Source organism: Zootoca vivipara, chromosome 4 (genome assembly GCF_965207765.1).
Source record: "Zootoca vivipara chromosome 4, rZooViv2.hap1.1, whole genome shotgun sequence".
Lineage (NCBI taxonomy): Eukaryota > Metazoa > Chordata > Lepidosauria > Squamata > Lacertidae > Zootoca > Zootoca vivipara.
The window spans coordinates 49,205,647-49,231,254 of record NC_142587.1 but is presented as its reverse complement, the minus strand read 5'-3'; the positions used below and the strand labels follow the sequence as shown (position 1 = coordinate 49,231,254).

General features: G+C 41.0%; 1 protein-coding gene across 2 annotated transcripts; it reads right to left on the bottom strand.

Moving 5' to 3' along the window:
- Positions 1-304: 304 nt before the first annotated feature.
- TMPRSS2 (transmembrane serine protease 2) lies at positions 305-25,095 on the bottom strand. Of its 2 annotated transcripts, XM_060273562.2 has the most exons (14): positions 24,813-25,095; positions 16,072-16,128; positions 13,706-13,913; positions 12,922-13,008; positions 12,421-12,540; positions 11,950-12,079; positions 10,756-10,866; positions 9,562-9,605; positions 8,932-9,106; positions 8,469-8,644; positions 5,992-6,087; positions 4,680-4,822; positions 2,999-3,151; positions 305-1,687 (listed from the first exon to the last, which is right to left on the bottom strand). In XM_060273562.2, exons 2-14 carry the CDS (start codon positions 16,084-16,086, stop codon positions 1,676-1,678), a joined length of 1,470 nt encoding a protein of 489 aa, XP_060129545.2. In that variant the 5' UTR covers positions 16,087-16,128; positions 24,813-25,095; the 3' UTR covers positions 305-1,675. The 2 variants fall into 2 exon arrangements, with proteins under 2 accessions (XP_060129545.2, XP_060129544.2); XM_060273561.2 differs by lacking the exon at positions 305-1,687 and having other exon boundaries at positions 2,960-3,151; positions 24,813-25,090.
- Positions 25,096-25,608: the final 513 nt, after the last annotated feature.

The window sequence follows — 25,608 nt, the reverse complement described above, 5'->3', positions numbered from 1 at the left end:
TGGAGTTCCAGAACGGATTCCATTCGACTTCCAAGGTACGACTGTAGTATTCTTCAGTAGACAAAAATTTTAAAGTACAGTAATGGAAAACATTGTTACTGTTGTGGGCAAAAGTCTGTTCTGCAGTTACTCTTAATTTACATTTTCAGGGAAACTGACCATACAAGTGCTGTCCCATTCCCATCAGCCTCATCCAGCAAGGACAATGTAAAAAGGATGTTTGAGGCCCAAGTATTCTCCAGTTGTAGATGCCCATTTTTGCTAATGGTCCTACTATAACAAGAAATATTAATTAGCCAAAAGGTTAGGAGAGTAAAAAAATTATTTATTTGTACATAAGATACATGCTGTATTTCAATTCTGAAGTAAAGAAATATTTGCTACTTAAAATAGTGGCACAACTATTTAACAATTCAGCAAGATTTATATTCATAGTATTATCGGTACGTCTCCTTTAAATAATGATTTGAGTGGCTCATTACTACCCAACTTTATCGGCAAAACCCCGAAATGAAAGTTGCTGCGGTAACAGGCACATTTTTAAAAAGTGCAATTCAATAGCAGCAGTTTGGTAATTTCAGTCCATGAGAATCAGAAGAAATCCCAGTTTGCCAGATTTTATTGCTGTTTCACATTCCATATTTAAGTTTATTTCTGAACTCATTATTAAAACTAAATCTTAATTGTAAAAAATCCCTGCTTAAAATATTAATTTTGCCGCACTCTTACAAAATGAGGTAGCTGTAAGATTAAGTGGTTACTTTTCCAGTGGCATGTGGGTTAACAGCAGCCAACCGCATGTAATAAATATTCACAATAGTGTATTTAGTCTTTGCTCAGGAAAGAGATTGGGAAAACTGTTGAATTGTTCCCTAAGCTACTCTCTGCAGGCTCTAAACATGAGTAAGCACATAAGTAAACAACATATCCAGTTGGTTGCTTACTCAGGCTCGGTAGTTTTATCCTTTCTACATCAGATAGGCCCTTGGAATATTCTAACAAAATAAAATTCAAGGGTTTCCCATTTTCTGAACCAAACTCTTATTTTGATATCTTCATATTGAAAGGAGGGGAGGAATTCAGTATAAACCTGAACATATACTGTACTTGATTTCAGAATCAATATAATACATATACAGAGCACAAGGAATTAAAAGTACCTGACCACGAGATAATGAAAAGTATAATTCATCTCTCTGGAGTATTGGAGGAGGTCTCTTCACATGTTACAGTAAGACATTACCCTCAATCTTGAAAAACTGGGCTAGCCAGCAGCCCAGATATTCACAGATAATAATGTATTAAAAGTTAAAATAAAACCAAGAAAATAAACAAGATGCTGTGCTATTCCAAAGACAGCAGTAACAATTTATAAATATGATTTCTAATAAAACTTAAAAAACTGGTTGGGAATCCTCCAAAATGAAGAAAAGTTTAGCAAGTTGACCAGGGGCACTTACACTGAAGGAAAGATAATCTTGTTAAACCTACACCACTTGATATTAAGACAGTCACAGTGCAAATGGCACCAAATACTTTGCAAGCATTCAGAATTATCAAGTGTTTAGGTCCTAAGAGTCGCTTAATACAGGAATGAAGAAGACCAAGAAAGCCATCGGATACATCAAGGGCACCATTCATTCCATGGAGGGCAGGGGTATATGGCTGAATATCATCATCTGTTCGCCTGTTGGGAAAAACGCAAGTTTCAGCAACCTCAATCCAAAAATATTGAATTTATTAATGTTTACATGAACTTTTAACGCAATCAGTTATTCAAGCTAAGAAGCAAGTGGTGTCACTGAATTCTTGCCTGCGCCCACAAGATCAGGTTGCATGCAGGATCATGAGTAAACCATAGCAGGGCTGTGGCAAGTCTTTCTATGGAACTATAAATTTTCAGGACATGGCAACCTGCAAATGACCGAAGGTAGCAGCCAAAGGGTGTGCCTGAACACACCTTGTAATTCCTACCTCAGAGACAAAAGACAGTTGCACGAGAATTGTATCTGCATTTTGACTGACTAAACATCCCCCCCCCCAAAAGTTAATTTGATGGGAGATAACACATTTGGAATCGTATTGTGCCTCGAGAGCCAAGTGCAACGGAAGTGGCCAAATGGCATTCCAGAGTAGACATGCCAGTGCACACACTACACGTCTGCTCTCTCCTGCCTTTTCCTTTGGTCCCTATGCCATTGCTGGCGCCACCACCATCAATTATTTCTCTCACAAAAACCAAGGAGGGATACATTTTAGCCCTCCAGATGCTATTAGATATGGAATTTCTTGCATGCCATTCACCATGAGGTCATGGAAAAGATTACAATTTAAAATTATATCAGTTAAAACAATTTGAGCGCAGAAGAATATGGTGGCTCCTAAAAATAGGTCTGCAGTATGAAAGGCCAGGAGTGAGCTAAATCTTCAGCATATGGGAAACCACAATGAAAGTGCTATATATATGAGTAGATAGATAGCATGGCAAGTTTGAAGCTACTGGGTAAAAAACCAGGCAGCTCTGCAGAGCACATGAAGTCACCTAGCTTTCCCCAATCATATTGGGTGGAGCAGGCTAGAGATAATTGTTTGGAGCAAAAGTTATGCCAGTCCAGCCCCACATGATGTGGAGGAGGACCAAGTTTTCATTTCCCTTTTAAGAAAATGTTTAAACAAATTTGTCTATAAAGAGCCAGTTCCCCGACTTCCATCTCTTGTCTCTGCTCCAGCATGATTTAAGCAAATTTGATGCACACTGAACACCTGTGACAACACAGACCGAATTCTCTGCCTTTTCAAATGAGCTGCCCTGTCCGCTTGTGGCAACCTGGACCTGCAATCCCTGCTTTGCTCCTCTTGTTACCAGGCAGCAGCTTGGCTGGCAGAAAAGGGCAGGGAAGGCTTCCATCAGCCCAGTGGCCATTTCATCATCGCAATGTATTTGACAGCCACAAACCCACCTCGGAAAGTGCTATCAAAACATTTCAGAGAAAGTTACCTGCATATTTCTGTAAATCCAGTCTGCAAACACAGTCATATTACCATAAACTCCAGGTCTGTATCTACTAGCACAGCCCGTTCCCCAACTTGTGTCACCCACTAACCACCACAAAGCATTCTTCCGAGTTACCAATGGACCACCACTGTCACCCTGAAACAAGAGAGGAAACACATTCTACAGTTATACCCCCATAAATCACATGCAGAGTTTTCTATAGGAAAATTGTAATCATTTTCATTGCAACCCACAGTAAAGTTACTGCTGCTTTTAAAGCCTTTGTTCAGCTACTGCAGAATGAAACCTCTTGCCTACTAATGAAGAGATCCAGTGTGACTATATTAGATGGGTTTTACAGCATTTGCATTGGCAACGTGCCATATATGAGCTACTTGCTTTGACCTGAAAAGGCTCTGACAGTCTAGACCCTGTATACCTAATTTATCTCCTTGTGTTTGCTCAAACACTAGATGCCAGGTGAGGAGCCCTGCTTAAAATTCCATTCATTTTGCATAACTCCACTTGAGGTCATTGGGACCAACTCGTGTCTGGCTTCTCTTCTCCCACAACTTTCTCAATTGCCCATTATGTAGCTAAGAAATTTTGGTCCCTGAATTTGCTTCTTCTTATCCCTTTCCCCTTCCTATCCCTCTTTCATTTCATATTTTGTTTTGGGGCTTTTAAGCCCAAGGGCAGGACCTGTGCAAATTTCTTAACCGCCATATGCTACCTAGAATCATCATCTGCTATATAACCTATTTCCCTGAAAAATAAGACATACCCATAAGCCATAGCAGGATTTTTAAGCATTTGCACAATATAAGCCATACCCTAAAAATAAAACAGTGATAGGTGCAGTTCTGGAGGGCGCCAAGGAAGAGGCGAGGCTGGACGCATAATAAAAAAATAAGACATCCCCTCAAAATAAGCCATAGTGTGTCGTCTTGAGGAAAAACAAATATAAGACAGTGTCTTATTTTGGGGAAATAGCCTCCTCAGTGGTGGCACCAATGTAGTCTGGCAGGGAGCCCTACGACATCTGACTAATACTAACTGCTGAAAGATAAGCCCTTTAACAGTTATTGAATGTAGACGGAAAACATGTAGGAATAGGAAAATTAGAGAGGAGTCACTCTCCATCAGTAAAATAAGTTCACCAAGGAAATGAGAAATGCTTTTAAATCAGTCAAACATGTTTTTCCATTGAACCATTATTTATTTGTATTAACATTTTTATGGTCACCTACCAATAAACACAATGGAAGACAGAAAAACTACCTCCCTTCCATCAACTCAGCTTATATTATTATTAAAATGTGTAAACCGCCCTATACCCACAGGTCTCAGGGTGGTCTTGCAGGCCAGATGTAAGACATTTTAAAAGCCTGGGTAAAGCACTGGGAAGACACTAATGAAAGTGCCAGGGTGAGTCTCTCTGCCAAGGTGCAGAAACCAAAAGGCCCTGGTATCCACCCACCTCACTTGACTTGTTGAAGGTAGCCAAAGCAGAACATGTGAAGATGCTCTTACGGTGTGGGGAGCCATATGTGGGAAGATGCAATCTCACAGGTAACCTGCTCCTAAGCTTCATAGGGGTAAACTAGCACTGTGTCTTATTGACCACAAGAGCTCATGCTAGAATCTAAGCGCTGTTTTCTCACTTTAAATACAGAGACATTACCTGACAAGAATCCACCTTTCCTTCTAAGTATCCAGCACAGATCATGGTAGGCAAAATCAGTCCATTATAGATATATTTATCATTACATATAGCCGAATCTATCAGAGGTACTATTGCTGCATTCAGTTCTTTTGAAGTGTTACCTAAGGTTGAAAAATAGGTGCAAAAATGACATGTTAAGAGCCACTCAAATACAAGCTACTAAAACTTTCAGCTGCAGGATGTTGACATATAGGCAATGGACTCAGCAGTAAAAATAGAGTTCATTGGATTGACAAAGCACTGCAACTTGTCTCCAAATGTCTTTTTAAAAGCTGCATTAAACAAGACATTTCATATAAATAAAATACACTAATATCTGTTCTCCTCTTTCCTGAGCTGTGAGAAACCTCAGGGGCAGTGCATACCTGCATTTTCCTTCTTTTGGAAAGAATACTCCCTGGAGACTTATGCAGCATTATAATTTTTAGATTCACAAATACAGTCGTACCTTGGAAGCCGAACAGAATCCATTCCGGAAGTCCATTCGACTTCCACAACATTCGATAACCAAGGCGCAGCTTCCAATTGGTTGCAGGAGCTTCCTGCACACAATCAGAAGCTGTATTGGACATTCAGCTTCCAATGAACGGTCGCAAACCGGAACACTCACTTCTAGGTTTGTGGCATTTGGAAGCCAAAACGTTTGACTCGCAAGGCGTTCAGCTTCCAAGGTACGACTGTAGCAGCAGCACTGCTGAAAACAGATCCTGACAAACTCCTTAGCATCTTGAGACGCCTTCCAGTTTTCAGCTAACTAACTCTCCTGAGTCTCAGACTGCAGCCTTTGTTGCTTTCTCCCAAATTTGGCACCTGAGATGTTGCTGAAGTGTAACTCTCACCTCCAGCCAGAATGGCCAAGAGTCAGTGAGGATGTAGGTTATATGTAGTGCAGCAGCAACTCTGTGTCACTTTCCTCAAAACACCTGGAGCCTTTTCCCCATTTAGAACATTCCAAGGGGTTCTCAGTATTAAGGTACCATCTTTTCACTGTCAGCTCCCATAAAGACATAGGCAAATTGCTTTGGTAATGGCTCAGGGTGACAAAAAGATTCATAGCAATAACAAAAATGTATAGGACATACGGTATATAAGGTGACATTGAGCTAACAATCTAGTTCCAACATAAAGAGGTACTGTACTTTTAACTGGGTCACTTTAGTTCATTTGTTGCAACCAAGGCAGTTATTTTAATATTTTTATAGTAGCAATTCCAAAGTGCCACAACTCATAATTAAAGGAAAGCCCAGACTTGGATAGAAACCAATTTTACCTCGCTGAAATTTTGCTCCCCATCCAGTTATCCAACATTGCTGGTCAGGCTGAAACATCATTCCAGGGTTGGGCAAACAAACTGGACGTGTAAATTCTATGAGGCAAGAACATATTGCTAATCAGTAACTGTGCAGAAATAAGAATTTGATAGAGAGTTGCCAAAACAGCACTCTCAGCCTTTGTAACATGGAAGATTGGGGGATTTCATAGTAGCTGACTAGTACTAGCGCTCTAATTTCCTTGAGGAAATGAGCATTTTTGTTGATAAAAGTCACTGTATGGGAGCTGTCAAGGCAAGAAACCTTTACCCACCAGAAACACACTTTTGGCAGAAGTCTAGATGTGACTAAGGTTAACGGAGACAAGTTAAGAGTAATAAAAGCAGCAACTCGCCTTACATTTTTCAATAGATGAATAAATGATGAAGTTTAGTTAATTTGGAATATGCTGAAAATATAAAAAATAAATGTAAGGAACCGCAGAAAGAGGGGGGAAGTTGAGTTTCGAAGTGTTAACATGATTGTAAAATTATTGAAATGTATATAATGGGGGGGAATGAAAAATTAAAAAATAATAAAACTACATTTTCCTCACCATCCCACAAACATGGAGGTTTGGGGATGGAAGAGAAAGAAAGGAAATAAAAACTGACACCGCAGGTGTTTATGTTATTTGTAGTTACAGGTAGGTAGCCGTGTTGGTCTGAGTCAAAACAAAATTAAAAAATTCCTTCAGTAGCACCTTAAAGAGCAACTAAGTTTTTATTTTGGTATGAGCTTTTGTGTGCATGCTCTTTAAGGTGCTACTGAAGGAATTTTTTAATTATGTTATTTGCACCAGATCAGTACAAAACAACAGAGGCTGATTTAGGAGAGCACAACCAGTTCAGTTGGACTGGGTAGAGAGCCTAAGGGGTGCCGCAACTATTATGTAGAATGGCAGGCATAGGAGGCAGGGAGTGCTAAATTTTGGTGTTGCACAGGGCGCTGCTGAAATTTGAGACCCCAAGATCTGCCACTGAAAATGATTAAAATGAAAGATGTGACTCTATGATGATAACCTAATAGAAAACTGGAGAATCTGTTCATCTTTCTACAGTTAAAGTTTAACTTCTACAGTTAAAGCAGCAATAGCAAAATGTCTACATTTTAAAATGTAGCAACAAGCCAGTCCAATCCACTATACCGAAGCACCAAATGTAAGTTTGCAAGATGTTTGCCTATTCAGAAGCAAGTGTCACATCATGCATGCAGCTCAGCCTTCATCCACCGCTGCCGTGGTGACTGGGCCAGGGCCTCCGCCTTTGCTGCAAGGCCTCTTTGGCCATGTCAGCAGCAGGGTGGGGGGCGGCAGAACGTGTGTAGCTGGGCCTCCATCCGCCACCACTCTCCACCACCGCTGGCTTTCTGGCGCTGCAAGAGCCTCCACTGAAGCCTGCCGCAGACATACCCCAGAAGCACACCTGCGGCCACAGAGAGCCCCAACAGAGGCCCCACGGTGAAGGGTCTCTGTGGAGGCCACCATGGTGTCAGAGAGCCAGCAGAGGTAAGGCTGTGGTGGGTGGAGCCTGAGCAGCACACATGTGTCTGACGTGACTGCCAGACACGCACAATAGAATTTTTGTGGGTGCCCATACACCCACCCCATCAGGTTAAGGCCTACTTACGAGTAGGACCCTGGCAGAGACACATGCCCGGCTGGCATGTTCTCCCCCTCCTGGGTGATCGTTCAGGAGCTTCATAAGCATTCTCCAGCCCGAACATCACAGCGACTGGTGTCAGACGAACACCAGCACACTTTAGGCACCCACAGAGGTTGCGCAGTTGCATAACAGACCTCAGTAGCACAGCATCTTGGCTAAGCTAGTTTATTTACATATAAACACACACAGGGCTCTTCATCATGGCTCCCTCTCTCTCTAGCATCACACAGAAAAGAGAAAGAATAAAGGAACAACAGTTCCACTTAGGAACACAGTAAGACCAGGCATCCCCAAACTTCAGCCCTCCAGATGTTTTGGACTACAATTCCCATCTTCCCCAACCACTGGTCCTGTTAGCTAGGGATCATGGGAGTTGTAGGCCAAAACATCTGGAGGGCCGCAGTTTGGGGATGCCTGCAGTAAGACAAACATCCTGTGTACATCACTTCCACTCTGTGGAAGGAAAACATATACAGTCGTATATACAGTCATATGATATACAACAAATCTATGACTGCACACGGGGAATGAATCTCCCAACACCCCCAAGATGGCACCAGTGGCCCCATTGTCCTCCATATGTCAGAGTGCAAATGTTTACACCAGGGAGCTTCATGTGCTTATGTTGACTCCCCCTGCATTCTATGCAAAATATTGTTGAAAATGCACAGTGCCACAATTAGCTTGATGCAATGTTGATTTTGTTAGCTGCACTGAGCATGTAATAGAAAGATAAAATATACATGTCACTATTTACACAGGTAAATAGATACCATTTAAAGGTAGCTCAAACTGTAACTTCATAAGGGCAACATCATTATCTTTAGTAGTTGAATCATAGTTTGGATGAGAAATTATTTTGGCTACTTTGTAGCCCCTTGGAGGATACATTTCTTGCTGTTTCATGATCCCAGGATAAACTGTCCAGTCAAATGGATGAGAATATGCCCTAGGAAACAAAATGAAGGCTAACAATTATGATTTATTCTCAAGCATGATTCATGTTACTGCAGCATCAGCACCTAATGCGAAGGTCTACTGTCAAGAAGCTAACATTCCTGAGTTCCTTGGAAATTATTTCAACAGGGCTAAAAATAATCTCTTCTGCTTAACAACTGAAGGACAAAAATGGTTCCTAATAATTTTTTTTTACAAGTTTTAGTAACTGGAACCATTATACATACAAAGCAAAATCCCAAGGGACACATAATTTGGGAGAAATTGTTTGGGACTTACCCATCTACACAGTGAGCTGCAGTTACTATCCATTCAGGAGTGATAATGGACCCTCCACATAGATGGATGTTCCGTATATGAAGGCTGACTTGCCATGGCCACTCACCACGGGAGGCAGCAGTTCCACCCACAATTCTGTTTCGAGGATTCCAAACTTTAGTGGAATTGCCACAGTCTTTGTAAAAACCAGAGGAAATGTAAGTAAAACATTCATAAGTAAACTATTCATAATGCAAGTCACAGGATGTTTCCTGCCTCCATTTATGACTCATGACAACAATAGAGGTATCCTGCCCTTCCTTTTAGGTGTTACCATAGCCATGTTGCTTACAGTCAGGTTTACAGTCACTTAATGTCAGTTCCTTAGAAATAAGGATCTCTATTTTATATTAATTCTTATTCATGATCATGGTGGCTTTATAACAACGGAACCGAGAATCTCCAAGTGAAATAAGGTGAATGTATTTGGCCAATTTAATCATACCCTAGGCCAGATCAACATAACTTCATTATTTATTTATTTGCCTTCTTATTTTAGGTGTGGGATAGGATTCTTACAAGACAGAAAAGGTTAATTCAAATAAGAACAGATAAAGGTAACTAAAAACTAAGCAGCGTTACAACACTTACCTACACATCTCAGAGACACCACCTGTCGTGATGGACACTGGTCGCTGTAACACAAATAGTATATATGTATTTGTACTATGTATGAAGGAGGAGGCTTCAACTTCACATGAACCTGCTTAGCAGGGTGAGAGCCACTTCAGGATGGCACAATCCTATACTCTACAACAGTGTGGGGGTAATCATGCCACCAGATCTGCACACATTTTCTCATGCAAATCAGGAGCCTCCCTTCTGGCAGGGTACCAACTGGGCATGAAGAATCTAGATGAGGGGTTGCCAACCTGGTCCCTCCTGCCCACTAGTGGGCGTTTCAGGATTCTAGGTGGGCGGTAGGGGGGTTCTACGGCACAAGCTGAATCCTCCTTCCATTGAGCACTGGTGGGCGGTAAGGAAATTTTACCATCAAGAAAGATACATTAGTGGGCAGTAGGTATAAGAAGGTTGACTACCCCTGATCTATACAATCAGTTCCACACATGCATCACATGTTCAAAATATATTGAAGTGGCGTCTACACTAATAGACTCCACAGGGGTAAAATAATTCCATTTACAGAAATGTATAGTCCTCCTACTCAGGTACTGTAGGGTGTTCCCCACAGCTCCCCCCCCCCAACACACATATCTGCTCTTCTACAGCCCCACCAACCACAGCAGAATAACCAGTGCTGAAAGTATTGCCCAGATGTAACGGTGGAATTCCAAGGCATATTCTCACACTGATGGAGAGAGACTGGCACAACTATTTCTGCAAGCTACTGGGTACTGAGCACAGCTTTAAAAAGTTTGCAGTGGAGGGGAGAAAATTTCCAGGTTGGCATATTAAAGATCTGCTTCATTACATGTCCCACAATTTAAAGCAATCTCCACATTTCAACTACTAATCTGGACATGAGTAGAAGTCAGTTGGGTACAACTCAAGGGCAGTATTCCTGAACTACAAACATTTGTCTTCTATATGCACAGAACAGGACTTGGTAAAATATGTTCGATGAGTTCAAATTCTATTAAATATGCTTAATGTCTTCAATTTCTATTAAGTAGAAACTAGAGGGGGAAAACTTAACAGGGGCATAAAACATAAGAATTGTTTATGCCAACAATCATTAAGTTCACTGCTATGACAACAGTTGTGCATTATAATGGCTCTGGGAGTCAAACCCTTAAAAGTAGGCAAAAAATATAGAATTATCACCTGTTATACAATATTTTATGCAAGTCTGTGTCCACAGCACTTTTATTCAACCTCATAAAGCTCCCGGAGACAGTTTTGAGTCGTAATCCCTCGCTCCTGAAATATGTGTTCCTGTCAAAGATAGGAGTGAACATTCAAACATCTGCACTTAACTATTTCAGCATACATATTTCAGCATGCATACACACAACACACACACAATCAGCTTCAGCAATAATATTTTTTGTAATGCCACTGGATAGGAATTCCCTCTTCACCAGCTTTGAGCACTACCCAATAGTATCTGCTGCATTAGAGAGTTCTGCATTATAATGATTCTGGGAGCCATATCTGTTTCCCCAGCATTTACATGAAACATTGTAAAGCTGGTTGAAAGATCTGGCACAGTGTGGAATTCAGATTTTGTTCCTCCTATCACCATTACTACACTCACTGCTATAATAAAAGTGTTACTACAAATACCAGTAATCAAGATACATGCAGCAGTGTTAGAAACCGAGAAGTGAAAGCTAGGATCTAAATGGCACCTTAAACCTAAGTTACAAGCACAACACCAGAATGTTTAGGCACACTTTTTAATAACAAGAATACAAAGCTGAAAAGGAATGAACTGCAGCTAAAATATTACGTTCATTTTTTCACATGGTCTAGTGGTCCTTCCCCTGCCCAACCCCCTAATATTCTTAAGAGTATTCTTAATATTCCAGTCTTCAGAGAGTAGCTGGAAGTGGGGAGGCAGAAAAAGGTCCTCCTTTCCCTTCCACTCTGCAGTTTTAATCTGAAATCTTAGGTGCAGTCCTGCACCCAGAGCTCAGAAACTGCTTGCACTAATGAAATTCCCTGCCACAAAATGCACCTAGAACAATGACAGTTTCAAACACTGACATGCAGATAGCACTATCAGGCAAAGCAAGATGAAGCATAACACATAAGACAAAGCTAAAGAAACACCCACTAAATGGAATGTTATCCTATTTTAAAGTACAAGGGAGTTTAACAGAGCCATGCCACTATATCTTAATACTTAGTTCATACAACAGTTCTGGAAATAAAGTCATTTTTAACAATAGGTGTTAAGTGTGAAACAGATAAGTGCAGGGGAAACTTGTCTGCAATTCATTATATGGAAATTATTGCAGTCAAATATTATATTTCAGTCTATATTTGCTATAATTAAAATATCACTATACTTACGAGTTATATCCCAAATCCTCACAGGCAGTCTTTCCATGTTCGTCATTCCAATCATCATGGCAAACACGGTACCATTTTTTGCTTTTAGATGAATAAACTTCAAGGAGAAAATCTGGTCCATAAAGCCTAACTAAAATAAAAATAAATTTTCTGATGACATAAAAGTCTCAGGAACCTTCAAGTTTCAATAAGGAGATTACCTGGTTGACACATATATAGCAGTTGCTGCAACTTGGATGTTCCCTCTCTGCAAAAAGAAGCCACGTGTTGCTAAAGGGTAGGTGGGAATTGCTGATAAGATTACAAACATTGGGAGGGGCCTCTGTGTGGATGTCTGTAGTAGTTATCCAAACACGTAGAACAGTTTTAATACAAGAAAATCTTGGGGAACCATTGACTACCATAGGCTGACTAAAGAGGAGGGGCTTTCAAAAATATATATATAAATAATAATTCACTGAATGCACTTACCACAACGATTTTCATCTGCACCATTAGGGCAATCATTTACTCCATCGCACCACTGAGATGGTGACACACAAACTCCCAGGTTGCCACAACGTATCTTGGAGCCATAACAACTGTCTGTCACTGTAAAGAAACAAATCAGATTTAGGAATCTACTTCACTGGCAACAAAAAGACCACCATACTTCATGAACAAAACCATTTTTGTTGGGTGGGGAGAAAAGGAAGCAGGATGGAATAATGCTATCAGAAGTTCGTGGCCATGACCATACATGTATGCTCCATAATTTAATAATTATGTGGTTGTTAAGAGAGCCAATGTTGGGTAGTGGTTAAGTGTGCATGGGACTAGGATCTGGGAGACCCGGGCTCAAATCCTCACTCAGTCATGATGCTCATTGAGTGACCTTGGGCCTGTCACAGTCTCTCAGCCTACCTAACCTACTTCACAGGCAAACATGTTGCAAGACATTTTAAACTTCTATAAACACAAACAGATCCTTACCGAAAAACCAGATGAGAACACATGCAATTGCAGCCCCTATTAGCAGTATTGCAATGGCTAGAATGAGTAACAATATTTTCCTGAGTCCTGAAAATATATAGAGAGAAAATGTTCATGAGTTGTAAGACTAGACAGCCTATTCCTAACCTACAGGTACATACCAGTTTAAAGAAAAGCAGCCCCCCCCCAAAAATCCATAACATAATTAATTCAATGGACTGCCCACCATTCTATTCTCCCTGTTACCCTCCCCCCCCCCGCCCCCTGCAAGGTATAACAATGGAAGTACAACCATGTGAACAGTGTTAAAACATATGAACAATATAAAGAGGGGTTTTTTGGAAACCTATACAACCTATGGTGCTGGAGGAGACTCTTGAGAGCCCCATGGACTGCAAGGAGATCAAACCTATCCATTCTGAAGGAAATCAGCCCTGAGTGCTCACTGGAAGGACAGATCGTGAAGCTGAGGCTACAATACTTTGGCCACCTCATGAGAAGAGAAGACTCCCTGGAAAAGACCCTGATGTTGGGAAAGATTGAGGGCACTAGGAGAAGGACAACAGAGGATGAGATGGTTGGACAGTGTTCTCGAAGCTACGAACATGAGTCTGACCAAACTGCGGGAGGCAGTGGAAGACTGGAGTGCCTGACGTGCTATGGTCCATGGGGTCACAAAGAGTCGGACACGACTAAACGACTAAACAACAACAACAACATACAACAGGTCTAATTACAGAAAATATTGGTTTTTCTTAAAAGAAAGAAAGAAAGCAAAGCTTACTTGGCGTGCAGATTTTTGTAGACTTTGGTTGTGCTACTGTTGGCACTGGAGTAGACTCATGAGTAGAAATTCTGGGGACGTAATGTGGCACTGATGGAGGATAATACGGAGGTGGGTATTGTGGATACATGTGATAGCCACCAGGGTACCTTAGAGAAGCTGCATTTTCTGGCTGATAGGCATAGTTTTCATAATACGGAGGTGGCCTCTACAAATCAGAAATAATCAGGTGAAACAAAATCAGCACATGAATAAACAAATATTGTTTAGAAAGCACTGAAATACCAACATCTCTCACTTTGCAATAGTTCACTGAAGTGTTAATGGACTATTTATTTGTTGCAATAGTTGTTGTCATTTGTCACCATCAAATTAATTTATCACTGGTCCTTCTCCCTAACATCCCAGGGCAGGTTGCACCAATTTAAAACACAACATTGAAAACAGTCTTTAATTATTTTTTAAAAAACCAGTTCTTTAGAACAACGAAGTTTCATATATTTTATTATACTGTATCTCTAAAATTAATTTTTTGAAGGTTAAAACAACTTATTTAATTTCATATCATTTATTATATTTCTATGCTGCTTTTCACTCACAATCACAAAGTAGCTCACAAACAATGAAAAACAACAATATAATAGAACATCACAAATACAACATAAACCACACAGAATAATTAATAAAGCATCAGTAAAACAATCACAAATTCATCAGTAAATTTCATATATAGTGGTGCCTCGCTAGACGAATTTAATTCGTTCCACAGGTCTTTTCTTATAACGAAAAATTCATCTAGCAAATCCCATAGGAATGCATTGAATTTTTTTTTTTTTTTGCCCATAGGAACGCATTAATTGAATTTCAATGCATTCCTATGGGAAACCGCGATTCGCTAGACGAATTTTTTGTAAAACGCATTCGTATAGCGAGGCAACCTCCGCTAGAAAAAACCTTTCGTTAAGCGGAAATTTCGTTAAGCAGGGCATTCGTTAAGCGAGGCAGCACTGTATCTATAAACCAAGACCTTGTATTTTAGATAATTTAAAATGGCAGACAGCCACTACCGGTATGTATGAAATCTGGGCTTGGTTGCTCTTTAAAAATGCTGCCACCTGTTCACCCATGGAGCATGTCTGAAGGCCTGGTGGAATATGCAGAAGGGTACTGCCTGCTGCTAAATCAGTGCTGGCAGCAGAGAAAACGTGATGGCCACCATGACTGCCATAAGCAGTGCTGGATCTACCCCGGCTACTATGTTCACTGTTAATTGTCAAACCCAATGTTGATGATTTCAGAAGCATTTCTTCTTTCAAGGGCTGCCATAGGTAGTGGCTACCCACAAATGATGCTTTCTACTGTGCTGCATTGATAAGGTCCCATTTTGATAAGCATTTTGGCACTATAGTAGAACAAGGTAAAGGTAAAGGGTAAAGGGACCCCTGACCATTAGGTCCAGTCGTGACCGACTCTGGGGTTGCGCGCTCATCTCGCATTATTGGCCGAGGGAGCCGGCGTATAGCTTCCAGGTCATGTGGCCAGCATGACTAAGCCGCTTCTGGCGAACCAGAGCAGCACACGGAAACGCCGTTTACCTTCCCGCTATAGCGGTTCCTATTTATCTACTTGCATTTTGATGTGCTTTCGAACTGCTAGGTTGGCAGGAGCTGGGACCAAGCAAAGTCTGTTACAAATCCAAACAAAGTCTGTTACAAATCCAGCCCACTTCTTAGGCTTCCACAATTTACTCACCAGATTCACCATGGGCCGTGTGCTGTTGTTATCTGGCAAGCGTGAAAGCAGAACTAGGGCAGGGGGTGCAATGGGGTGGAGCAGGGTGGAGCTATCCTGTCAACAGCTGCACAATGTTACCCACCATATTCCCAGGTCCTAGTTGGGGGAGGAAGGGTGGAGGTCCACAATGTCCCAACAAGGGTTCTGACAGGCTTTTCACAGGCAGGCCCATGGGTCACTGCTGTGCTGAGCTAAACCAGGTTCCATCAAACACAGTTTTTTATTTGGCTAGCAAAACCAGGCCAAAATTGTGGACCCATCCCCACTTACTAGAATAATTTAGATAAACTTTTAAATGAACAAGCACCAGCAACTGCTTGGACCATTAAAGTTCAAAATGCTTTTTGGCAGATTTACATGCAATACTTTCCTGTTGGTTTTCCAATTGCCATACTGTTGTTTTTAAAGAAAGAATCAAATCCTAGACTTAAAACAAAGGAATGATGTGGAGATGTTATTTTCAGTAAGCATAAATAAAGCTTCATTTATAATAAGATTTGCCATCTTTTTCCTGAAAACACTTTTACAAATCACCACAAATGGCATGCTCTCTTTGAAAGATATTCACTTACTGAATCAGATTCCATCTTGATTCTCAGCAGTTCACCTTTTGCAAGTTTCTGACAAACCTATAAAAAGAGAAAATTACTTTCTCAATTACTGTATAAGAGGCACTAAAATTTTAAAGCAAGTAACTGTGTAACTGTGGTTACAATCCACACACACACACACACACACACACACACACACTGCCTGGGAGTACAGTGAGTCCCATTGACCTCAATAAGGCTTATTTCTGAATAGTCATTACAGGATGGCACTACAATCCCTTACAATTCACTCCTGCAGAGGACACTCACACTTTACCCATCAATCCAACTTTGTTATACTGTAATAATAAAGTATTGAGACAGCCTCTTTCAAATGTTCTTTAATTGTCCATTATTATGTTTTTATATTTTCTGGAAACTGCCCAGAGTGGTTGGGTGGGGTATTAATTAATTAATTCTGGCTTTTGTCCTTCTAACAGCCAGTTATGGCAGGCCCCTACCCATCGGCTCTCTGACACAGAACCATTTCCTTTGTTACCTTAACAACTCATAGCAACTCATATTTAGGGGGCCATTACCAAGAAGGTGGTCTGGCTACTTCAACAATTGAATCCTTGCTTATTCAGGAATTATAAAGGACTCATGCATACAGCCTAAAAGGAAAAACTCACACCATTCCTTTTGTTAAATGGGTGAAATTCCAACACCTTGAACAAATAACACTTTACATAAATTGTTTAAGAACATAACCATAATTTATTTGCCCTGAACACCAGTTGGTTAGTCATCTATGTACTGTATGTGTTCCTGCTCTTTCACTATTAAACAAACTCGAGAATTCCCAATAACCTGAAAACAATGTTTAACTCCTCAGTAATATTCCACCTACAATAGCCACTAATATGCAATTCCATTAACAGTAAATGAAACTTCATTTCTGTGAGTTTGTGCTGATGCTTGGACTTTTTTTGACAGCCATTCAAATGTAACAACAAATTTACTCTTACCTTGAGGATGCATGATATACTACGACAAGACAGCCTATGGCCCAAAGGAATCAAACATCTCCCATCCAAAATTAGCCCCAAGTGCAGCACTGGTTTAAATATGTTCCTGGACTGATCAGACTCCTACCTACCCATGTGCATGTTACAGAGAAGCACACATACCTTTTGTGTGGTGGAGTCTACATTTCAAAGCTATCTGTATTTCCAGCCTTAATTATTTTTATTAAATTGCAAGGGGAATTTGTCACAAAATGTTGTGCTATGAAGTTCTTCTATTCAGGTTCCCTAACCAAGCATGCCATTTTCCAGAATCCTCCATCCCATCTTTTCCCCAGCAGTTTTCAATTTCTCTTCCTTCCACTGCAGCCAGCCTACCATCAGCTCTACCTTCCAGCTGATTCTCCCCCCACCCCACCCCACCCCCCATGGCCACATATAGAAAAAAGGTTCCCCACCACTAGTGTATAGAATCACAGCATATCAGTCAAATTTTTAGTCCCACTGATTTTAGGCTTAAATCTTACGTACTTCTGAGCCCTGAGAGTTGCATTGCTAGTTTGAATTGAACCCTATGTATTCTTCTCATGTCAGCTATGTTGCACTAGAGAGAAAAAGTAATGCAATGGAAACTTTCTATTTCCTACAAAAACCAATAAACAAGCTGGGAAAGCTTCTCAACTTACAGTGTACACAGCTTATTATTTATCACAAATACATTCATCACCAAGTTTGCTTGTTCAGATCTTTCCAGATGCTTCCCTTTTGAGTCAGCAACATGTATTCAGGTCAGTAATTTATAGTTCTAACTATATAGCTGCAATTTACAAAAGAACATACAAGGAAGTATAAATTAAAGCAAAACCAGTGAAATGATTAAGTGGCACAAGATCACATGCCTGGAAGTAAAGATCAAAATAACACTAGTACCACCTTTAAATTACTCAGTAATAATCCTTTTCCTTTTCCGGTCATGTAGCTTTTAAATTCATATACAGTAGTGAACATGCCAGGGAAATTCCAACACAGTGGTACCTCAGGTTACAGACGCTTCAGGTTACAGACTCTGCTAACCCAGAAATAGTACCTTGGGTTAAGAACTTTGCTTCAGGATGAGAACAGAAATCGTGTGGCGGCAGCGCAGTGGCAGTGGGAGGCCCCATTAGCTTAAGTGGTACCTCAGGTTAAGAACAGTTTCAGGTTAAGAACGGACCTCCAGAATGAATTATGTTATTAACCCAAGGTACCACTGTACTACAACTATTCCACCAAAGACTTGGACTACATAAAACTCCCAAAGTCACGCATTTTCAAACTGTGGTGAGATTGTTCCAGATTAACAGAGAAAAACCAAAATGGTTCATGTGATTTGTTTTATTGGGACAGTCTTTAATGAAGTGGCACATGCTACCTAAACCCTATTATCCTAATATACTTTGCATAGTTTTAAAAAAATCCTCCAGGGCTAAAAATGGCAACTATAAAAAGCTTGTTTCTTTGTTTTAACTGAAAATATTCCACAACTCAGTGGTAAAGCACATATTAAGAATTGAAAAGGGAGATTGCTGAAGCAACTGGAACAGCAGGTGGGTGTCCACCACTAGAATTATTATAGTATTTATTGTTATATATTCAATTTATTACATGCCCAAAATGAGGTAGGATAATTAAAAACTCAAAACAGTTAAAACAATTCACAGAAGTATGGAATATATGCAAAGCTGATGCTGGTAACTTCCAATTAACTTTTAAAAATAATATCGCATCCCAAGCTTGTTCTCAAACAGCACACTGCTGGATTTCCTGCAACTCTGATGCCTAAGCATTCTCAACACACTACAATATCAAGAAATCCACACCATACAATCATGTGCTCTCATTACTAGCTAGCAAGATAAAGATAAAATATTCCGTCTTTATTTAACAAAAAAACACACAATTCTTTTTGCTGGCAATTGTACATTTCTGGCTCATCTGACCAAGTGGTATCAATTACATTGAAATCAAATACCCCAAATATGTCTCAGTTCAAGGCTAGGTTACCCTGGACCAGAAATGTTATGAACTCAGTGCTCATTTGGTGTTTCGTGCCTCCCCAATTTGTGCATCAACCATTTTTAGTAGCAGATAACATGGTGTGGCGGGTCATTAGGTCGGAGCTTATTTCAACCAGAAGAAAACCACTTTCTTTAGCACCCTTCTCAGAAGAACTAGATTTTTTTCATCAAGTACATACAGCTAGACAGAGCATGTATTCAAACAGTTTTTACATCATTTTCAGGAGAGAGAGACCGTACTGAATGCACTTAGAATCTGATATCTAGCTATTAACCTGCTGTAGTTAATAGCACAGAGACCTCTTTTTTCCATTTAAGGTATTGTTTGGCACAAACACTCACCTTCACACTTTCCAAAAGTGCTTTTTGAAGCAACATTCTATTTAAATATGAGGCTGTGTGGATATAACATTCCATTCAGGCAGGTGCAGGCCTTTAAACATCAAGTACCAGCCACAGGTACGGTATATGGAAGTGTTCCAAATAGTGCTAACTTATAAAAGGGCTTTTTAAGGCAGTTTTCTGGTGGTCAGTAGGAGGCTCAGGAATTAAATTAAGGGAAACTCATCATGGAAGAATTCTGCTTTCATGCAGAATAGAAACAGCATCCATCACCTGATTTGTTCTTTGTAGATATACACACAGTATTCAAGGCATGCCACTTGCTTATTTTGCACTCAGAAAGTTCAACACTGAGTGGGAAACAAGTGTCATTACTAAAAAGTCAGGACAAATATTTAGCACAACTACATCTCCAGTTTTATATATGAAAATTAGCAACTTTATTAGGTTGTTGCAGAGAGGAAAAGTTTTCAAAATTATGCATTAATTTGAACATGACTGAATCAATTTGTTCTATGGTGAAATTTACAGGGACTGATGTAATATGGAAATTCATTTGTACCTTTGAAACCCAAAGACCTGCAATTTTATGTTTGTTTGCATGAGACGTTTTAACATCACAACCCGTTGCACCTGAATGCTTGGAAAATTCATAACACAATAGATGCAACGTTACATTTACTTAATTTACTGTGAGTTACACTATCTATGATAATCTAACAGAATGTCAAACTTATTTTGAATGTGTAATTGGAAGATTAAGGAAAAACTAGTCTAAAATTTGGAACATCAGTAGTTAATAAATGTCTGGGGTTGGAAAAAATAATAGCTAATATTAACAGAATCTGAGGAACCTTTCATTTTTATATGAATATTTTATTTTAAAGTGTTTAGAAACCACTTAATTTTAAAATCTTTTAAGCATTGAATGAATGACATGTTCCTACATTGGACAGATTATAATTAGAATCATTTATTTTATTTTTTGCTGTAGACACATTATGCTACAAATAGAGATGATACATGTATATGTATACATACATGAAGCTACTTAGGTTTATTTTAACCAAGCAAAGAAACGACTTTTCTTCAGCCTCTCCTTTTTGGCTTGAGAGAGAAGTTATTTCCCCTCTATAGAATTTCCACTATGCAGTCTAACCACGTTTATTCGCCACAGCCTCCAAGTTCAATGGAACTTACTCCCAGGTAAGGGAAGTTACTCCCAGGCACTGCAGCCTCAATTGTAACTGTACTGTCTCTCCACCTTAATTACTAATATCTGGTACACCTGTTTCCCTTGAAGCATAATTTATAAAGCACCAGATGTCACACAGTAGCAGGAAGACAATAAAATAAAATATTTTGTTACATGTGTTACTGGTCGATAGGATGTCATAAAGTCTGCTCCATAGTTTCCATCTGCTTCTTAGTACTGTAAAACTGGAGATTTAGGTTCTCGTACACATATCACACTTCAGAAGGATACAAAACCATGAGGACATCATATTGTGTTATGTGTACATTAACTGTACACATGTGTACATTAACTGTGTGTACTGTACATTAACTGTACATTATACCGTACTTGGTTTTCTTGCCCTCATTATACAGAGGAAACAGTTAAATACACCCAGGGGATACTTTTTAACTTCTCTGGTGTCACTTTGTGTCAACTATGCTGACACCCTACTCAACTGTCATTTTCAAAGCACATAGCAAAATATTTTTGAACTTGCATTGTATCAGCTACTGAAGATTACTCAGTTAACACAAATTCAGCATATGGTTGTTCCTAATACTTTTTTTAAAAAAACCTGTACAGTCAACTTTAGTGATAGAGCGCTATTAACAAACAAGGATTATAAGCAAGTATTTCAAGTGCTTCATACACCTTATGATCAATAGGCATTTGCTGTAAACCTGCCCCCCTGGTAGGTCAGTCTCACCCTAACACAGACCCACTGTGGATGAGGAACTGAGTTGGAGTCTGCACAGGGCTTTAATAAGGTAACTTAGAGCAATCCTAACTATGTATACTCAAAAGTAAGTCCGACTGAATTCAATGGGGCTTACTCTGCAGGTAAGTGGGGTTAGGATTATAGCCTTAGTGCATTTGGGAATGGCAATTCCCCAACACTCCGTCCTTAGCCTATAGCACTATAGTGGCTCAACTTCAGAAACAAGAGAGATTAAAATAAGTTTAGAAATGGAATGCATTCTACAGGAAAAAAAGAAACCGTTTCAATAATGAAGTTCCTGGAACAAGACCATAGAATACAAAGTTAGTATTAAGGCTTCTGTGCCTTTAAATGCTGCCATGGTGAGCAGATGTTTAAAGGCTGAAATTCTTCCCAGGCTGAAAATTCAGATAGGAAATAAGTTCCACCTGATGTAATTTTGCTTATCACATAGTTGCTAGTAGGAAAACAACCCTGCCAGACAAAGCTGGTAACCCTATCAGGCAGAAGGAACTGCTTATGCATCAAGTGCTTTCACCCTTTGAAGGCAGAGGAAAACCCCATCTCACTCAAGAAATTTGCTTCCAGGGAAATCTTAACTACAGTACAGCCCTTCCCTTTATCACATGTCCTTTTTTCATTAGTATGGTACTTAAATCCCATATCCCTTAGAAACAGCACGATACAGTATGAGAAAACAAAACAGGGCCAATAAGACAATTTGGCACATGAATTTCTATTCCTGCTTGAGTAGCTGAAGTACGGTACATCATTCAAAGCCTCAGCAAAAATGGCCTTTAAAAACTCGAGCTCCCCCCCCCCACCGCCTCCCACAATAGAATGGACAGGCCAATCTTCAAACAATTTAGGATGATGCTTCAAACCACTTTAGACATGCAGAACCCTGCATGTAGAGAAACTACTGGAGCTTAGTTTCTCAATTTGCCTGTGACAGTGCAATATAAGTCAAGAACACAATTTGCAGTTTATTTCCTTCACTGCCAGCAGAACATACCATAGTTTAAAGATAGTATTTTGAGCTGAGGACAGTAACCTTTGTTCCACTAAGGTCAGTGTAACTCAACCCATTTAAATGCAAATACTGTATATGCTGGTTTGGGTAGTTTGCAGGAATGTAACCTGATTCCCTTACTGGAAATGAGCCCCATAAAAACTGCCCAAATGTGATCTCTAATCTACAGGGAAGGAACACACAAATATATATTTGGACCATGTGATAGTTTTGCGTAGCCAGTGACTACCAAACGAATAGTTTAAAAAGCAGCAATTAAGTGAACTCAGATTAATGGGCATTTCATTTCATACACCCAGCTACCAGTAAGTAAGTAATAACACACACCTTCAGTTTGTTAGCTTTCCTCCTCAAATCAGCACAGAGTTTCATATGTACAGTAGATAGATATGGTTGCACAATGTTTTTCAAAATCACTGCTTCCACAGAACAAGCGAACTTCTCTCATATTTACCACCACTTTGAAGACACTACAGTTGCTGGGTTACTCCATATTTAGTGCCTAATGTGTGCAAGGTGCTACTGCACAAAAAAGTGCCATGGATCTACCCAGGGCCCATTAATCAAGCTCAAATTGGCAGCTACATCCCACTTAAGAGCCATCTAGGAACCACATGTATAAGCAGTTCTGATCTTTTCAGTGGATGATTGAGCTAGAAATGTAGCATTGTAATTAAGAATGTGAGACTGTGCACTGGGGCCAGGGAGTCCCAAACTCCCACTTAGCCTTTAAGCTCTCTGGGTGACCTTGGGCAGTCCCCATCTCTCAGCCTAACCTAACTTAGGTGGATGTTGTGAGGGTAAAATGGATAGAGTGTTAACCAAATACGGTGGCCTGGGCTCCTTGAGGAAAGGGTCTGATAAAAAGGGAATTATCAATAACAAAAATAGCTCAGATGAAATTCTGTTGTATAATAAGTTGCCAGACTCTGTGAAAAAGTGGTGGACAGAAGATGGAGCAGGATCTGCTCCAGGCAGCTTGGAGGATTTAGTGAGGATTTCCTACTTCCTGTGTAATAAAGGTGCCAGCAAAGTTACCCCCCACAATTCTTCTGCTGAAATGAAGTAGAGGGGTGGGGTAGGCAGGGGGAGGGAAGTAACACCTGTGTGTTAAGTAACTGAACTCAGATCTACTCCTCGGCCTCAGAATTCTTTAACTTGTACACTGGCAGGTCCTGCAAGTATTGAGGCCACCGATGCCTGCTTAGAAATAAAAAAATTCCTTCCAGCAGCACCTTAAAGACCAACTAAGTTTTTTATTTTGGTTTGAGCTTTCGTGTGCATGCACACTTCTTCAGATACTTAGAAATAGATCCTATTGCACGCACATCTTTAGCAACAGCCTCTGCAGATCACTTATATCCATCCTATGATGGGAAACGTCCCGGTAAGGCTGGATTCAGCATAGTCGTTTTAGAATACAGCAGGCATGTCCAACAGGTAGATGGTGATCTACCGGTAGATCACTGGACGTCTGTAGTAGATCACTGGTAGATCACTGGCTCCCCCAAAAGAAGCTCAACAACTTTGGCTCCCCTAAAAAATGCTCAACATTTTAGCCCTTCAACCCCCCCCAAAAAAACAGGGCTTTCCTCCTGTCTCAGAAAAGCTCAACAATTTTGACCTGAACCCCTAAAAATGGGCCTTCCTCCTTCCTAAAAAAATCTCAACAACTTTGACCTGAACCCCCCAAAAGGGGGTAGATCACTGCCAGTTTTTAACTCTGTGAGTAGATCACAGTCTCTTCGGAGTTGGCCACCCCTGGAATACAGTATAGAATAGTATCCACACGACCGAAATCTCTGTAGTCCAAACCGACGTCTTAAAAATAAGGAAACAGCAGGTGTTTCGGCAGAGGTATGGTCCCAAGGTCATTCAGATCAAACATACAGGAAACACCACCACTACGTCCTGACTTTTAAAATAAACTGGTGATATGCCCACGCTTCCACACCTATGTTTCCTACCCCCCCTTCCCCCTCCACTCCATTACCTTTTTTAAAGCCCCCCTACCACGATTTTGGTTCGAAAGGAATCCGGATTTGTGCGTAAAGGGAACCACAGCCGAGCAAGCGCCTCTCCCAGCGGGGTTTCTGTTCGTTTTCTTGCCACAGAAACGGCAACGAATGGATGCCAACGAAACATTCTCCCAATTACTAACTTATAGTTTAATAAGCATATGATGGAAGTGCTTCTATAAAAGAGAGGGGCACTTCCGCGTCTTAAAAAAAAGAAAAGAAAGAAAAACAGGCGGGCTCGGCGGCTGCAAATGCGAGGACGCCGTCCTTCCTAATCGATCCCTTCCGCCTCAAACCCTCGACACGACCCGCGTCTACCTCGCCCAGAGAATTTAAACTCTCGCGCTCACCTGAGGCGACTGGCTGCGCCCTCGCCGGGCTCCCCGATGCTCAGCTTCAGCCCAGGCGCAGCAGGGCGGCTTTTTCCTTCGCCCAGGGACACGCTTTCTGCCGCCTTCCTCCCTTTCTCCGCGCCACTCCCGCCGCGCGCTCCTCTCCCCAGAGGTGAAAGAACAGCAAAAGTCCCCGCGCGCCGAGTCAGGGCGCGGATGAGAGGCAGAGAGGGAGAGCGGCCTGGCGGCTAGGAGAAGAGTCGGCCGTTTCCTGTGGGCTCGCTGCCCTCTCGCTTTATCACTTCATCCTCAGAGGCGGGATTGACGGGCTATTATTCACCTGCAAGAGGAGAGGGAGGGGGTGGGGCGAAGAGCGCCGCCAGTGCCGCCGCCGCAGGTGTCACTCTCTGTGGCAAAGCCTGCCTTGCCCGAGGGGGGTGGGGCTTAGGCGCAACCCTCTGCCCCGTCGCCTGAGAGGAAACCCCTGAAGACGGCGGCTCCCTCCGCATACCCGGGAGGCTCGTCAGCGGCGAAATCTAGATCCACACGCCCAAGATGCGAGCCCCACTGAACTCCGGGAGGCTTACTTCCGAGTAAGCGTGGTTGCGCGAGGCGTCTCCGGCGAGGGAGAATTCCAGCGGCTTTGCCAGCTGCGTGACAGCAGGCAGACATTCAACAAGTTAAAGCATATTGGCTCCTTTAAAAGAAGATGTAGGCGTTTGCAAATAAAAAAAGAACTTTTTTTTTAGTTCTCTAGTGCAGTGTTTCCCAACCTTGTGCCTCCAGCTGTTTTCGGACTACAATTCCCATTATT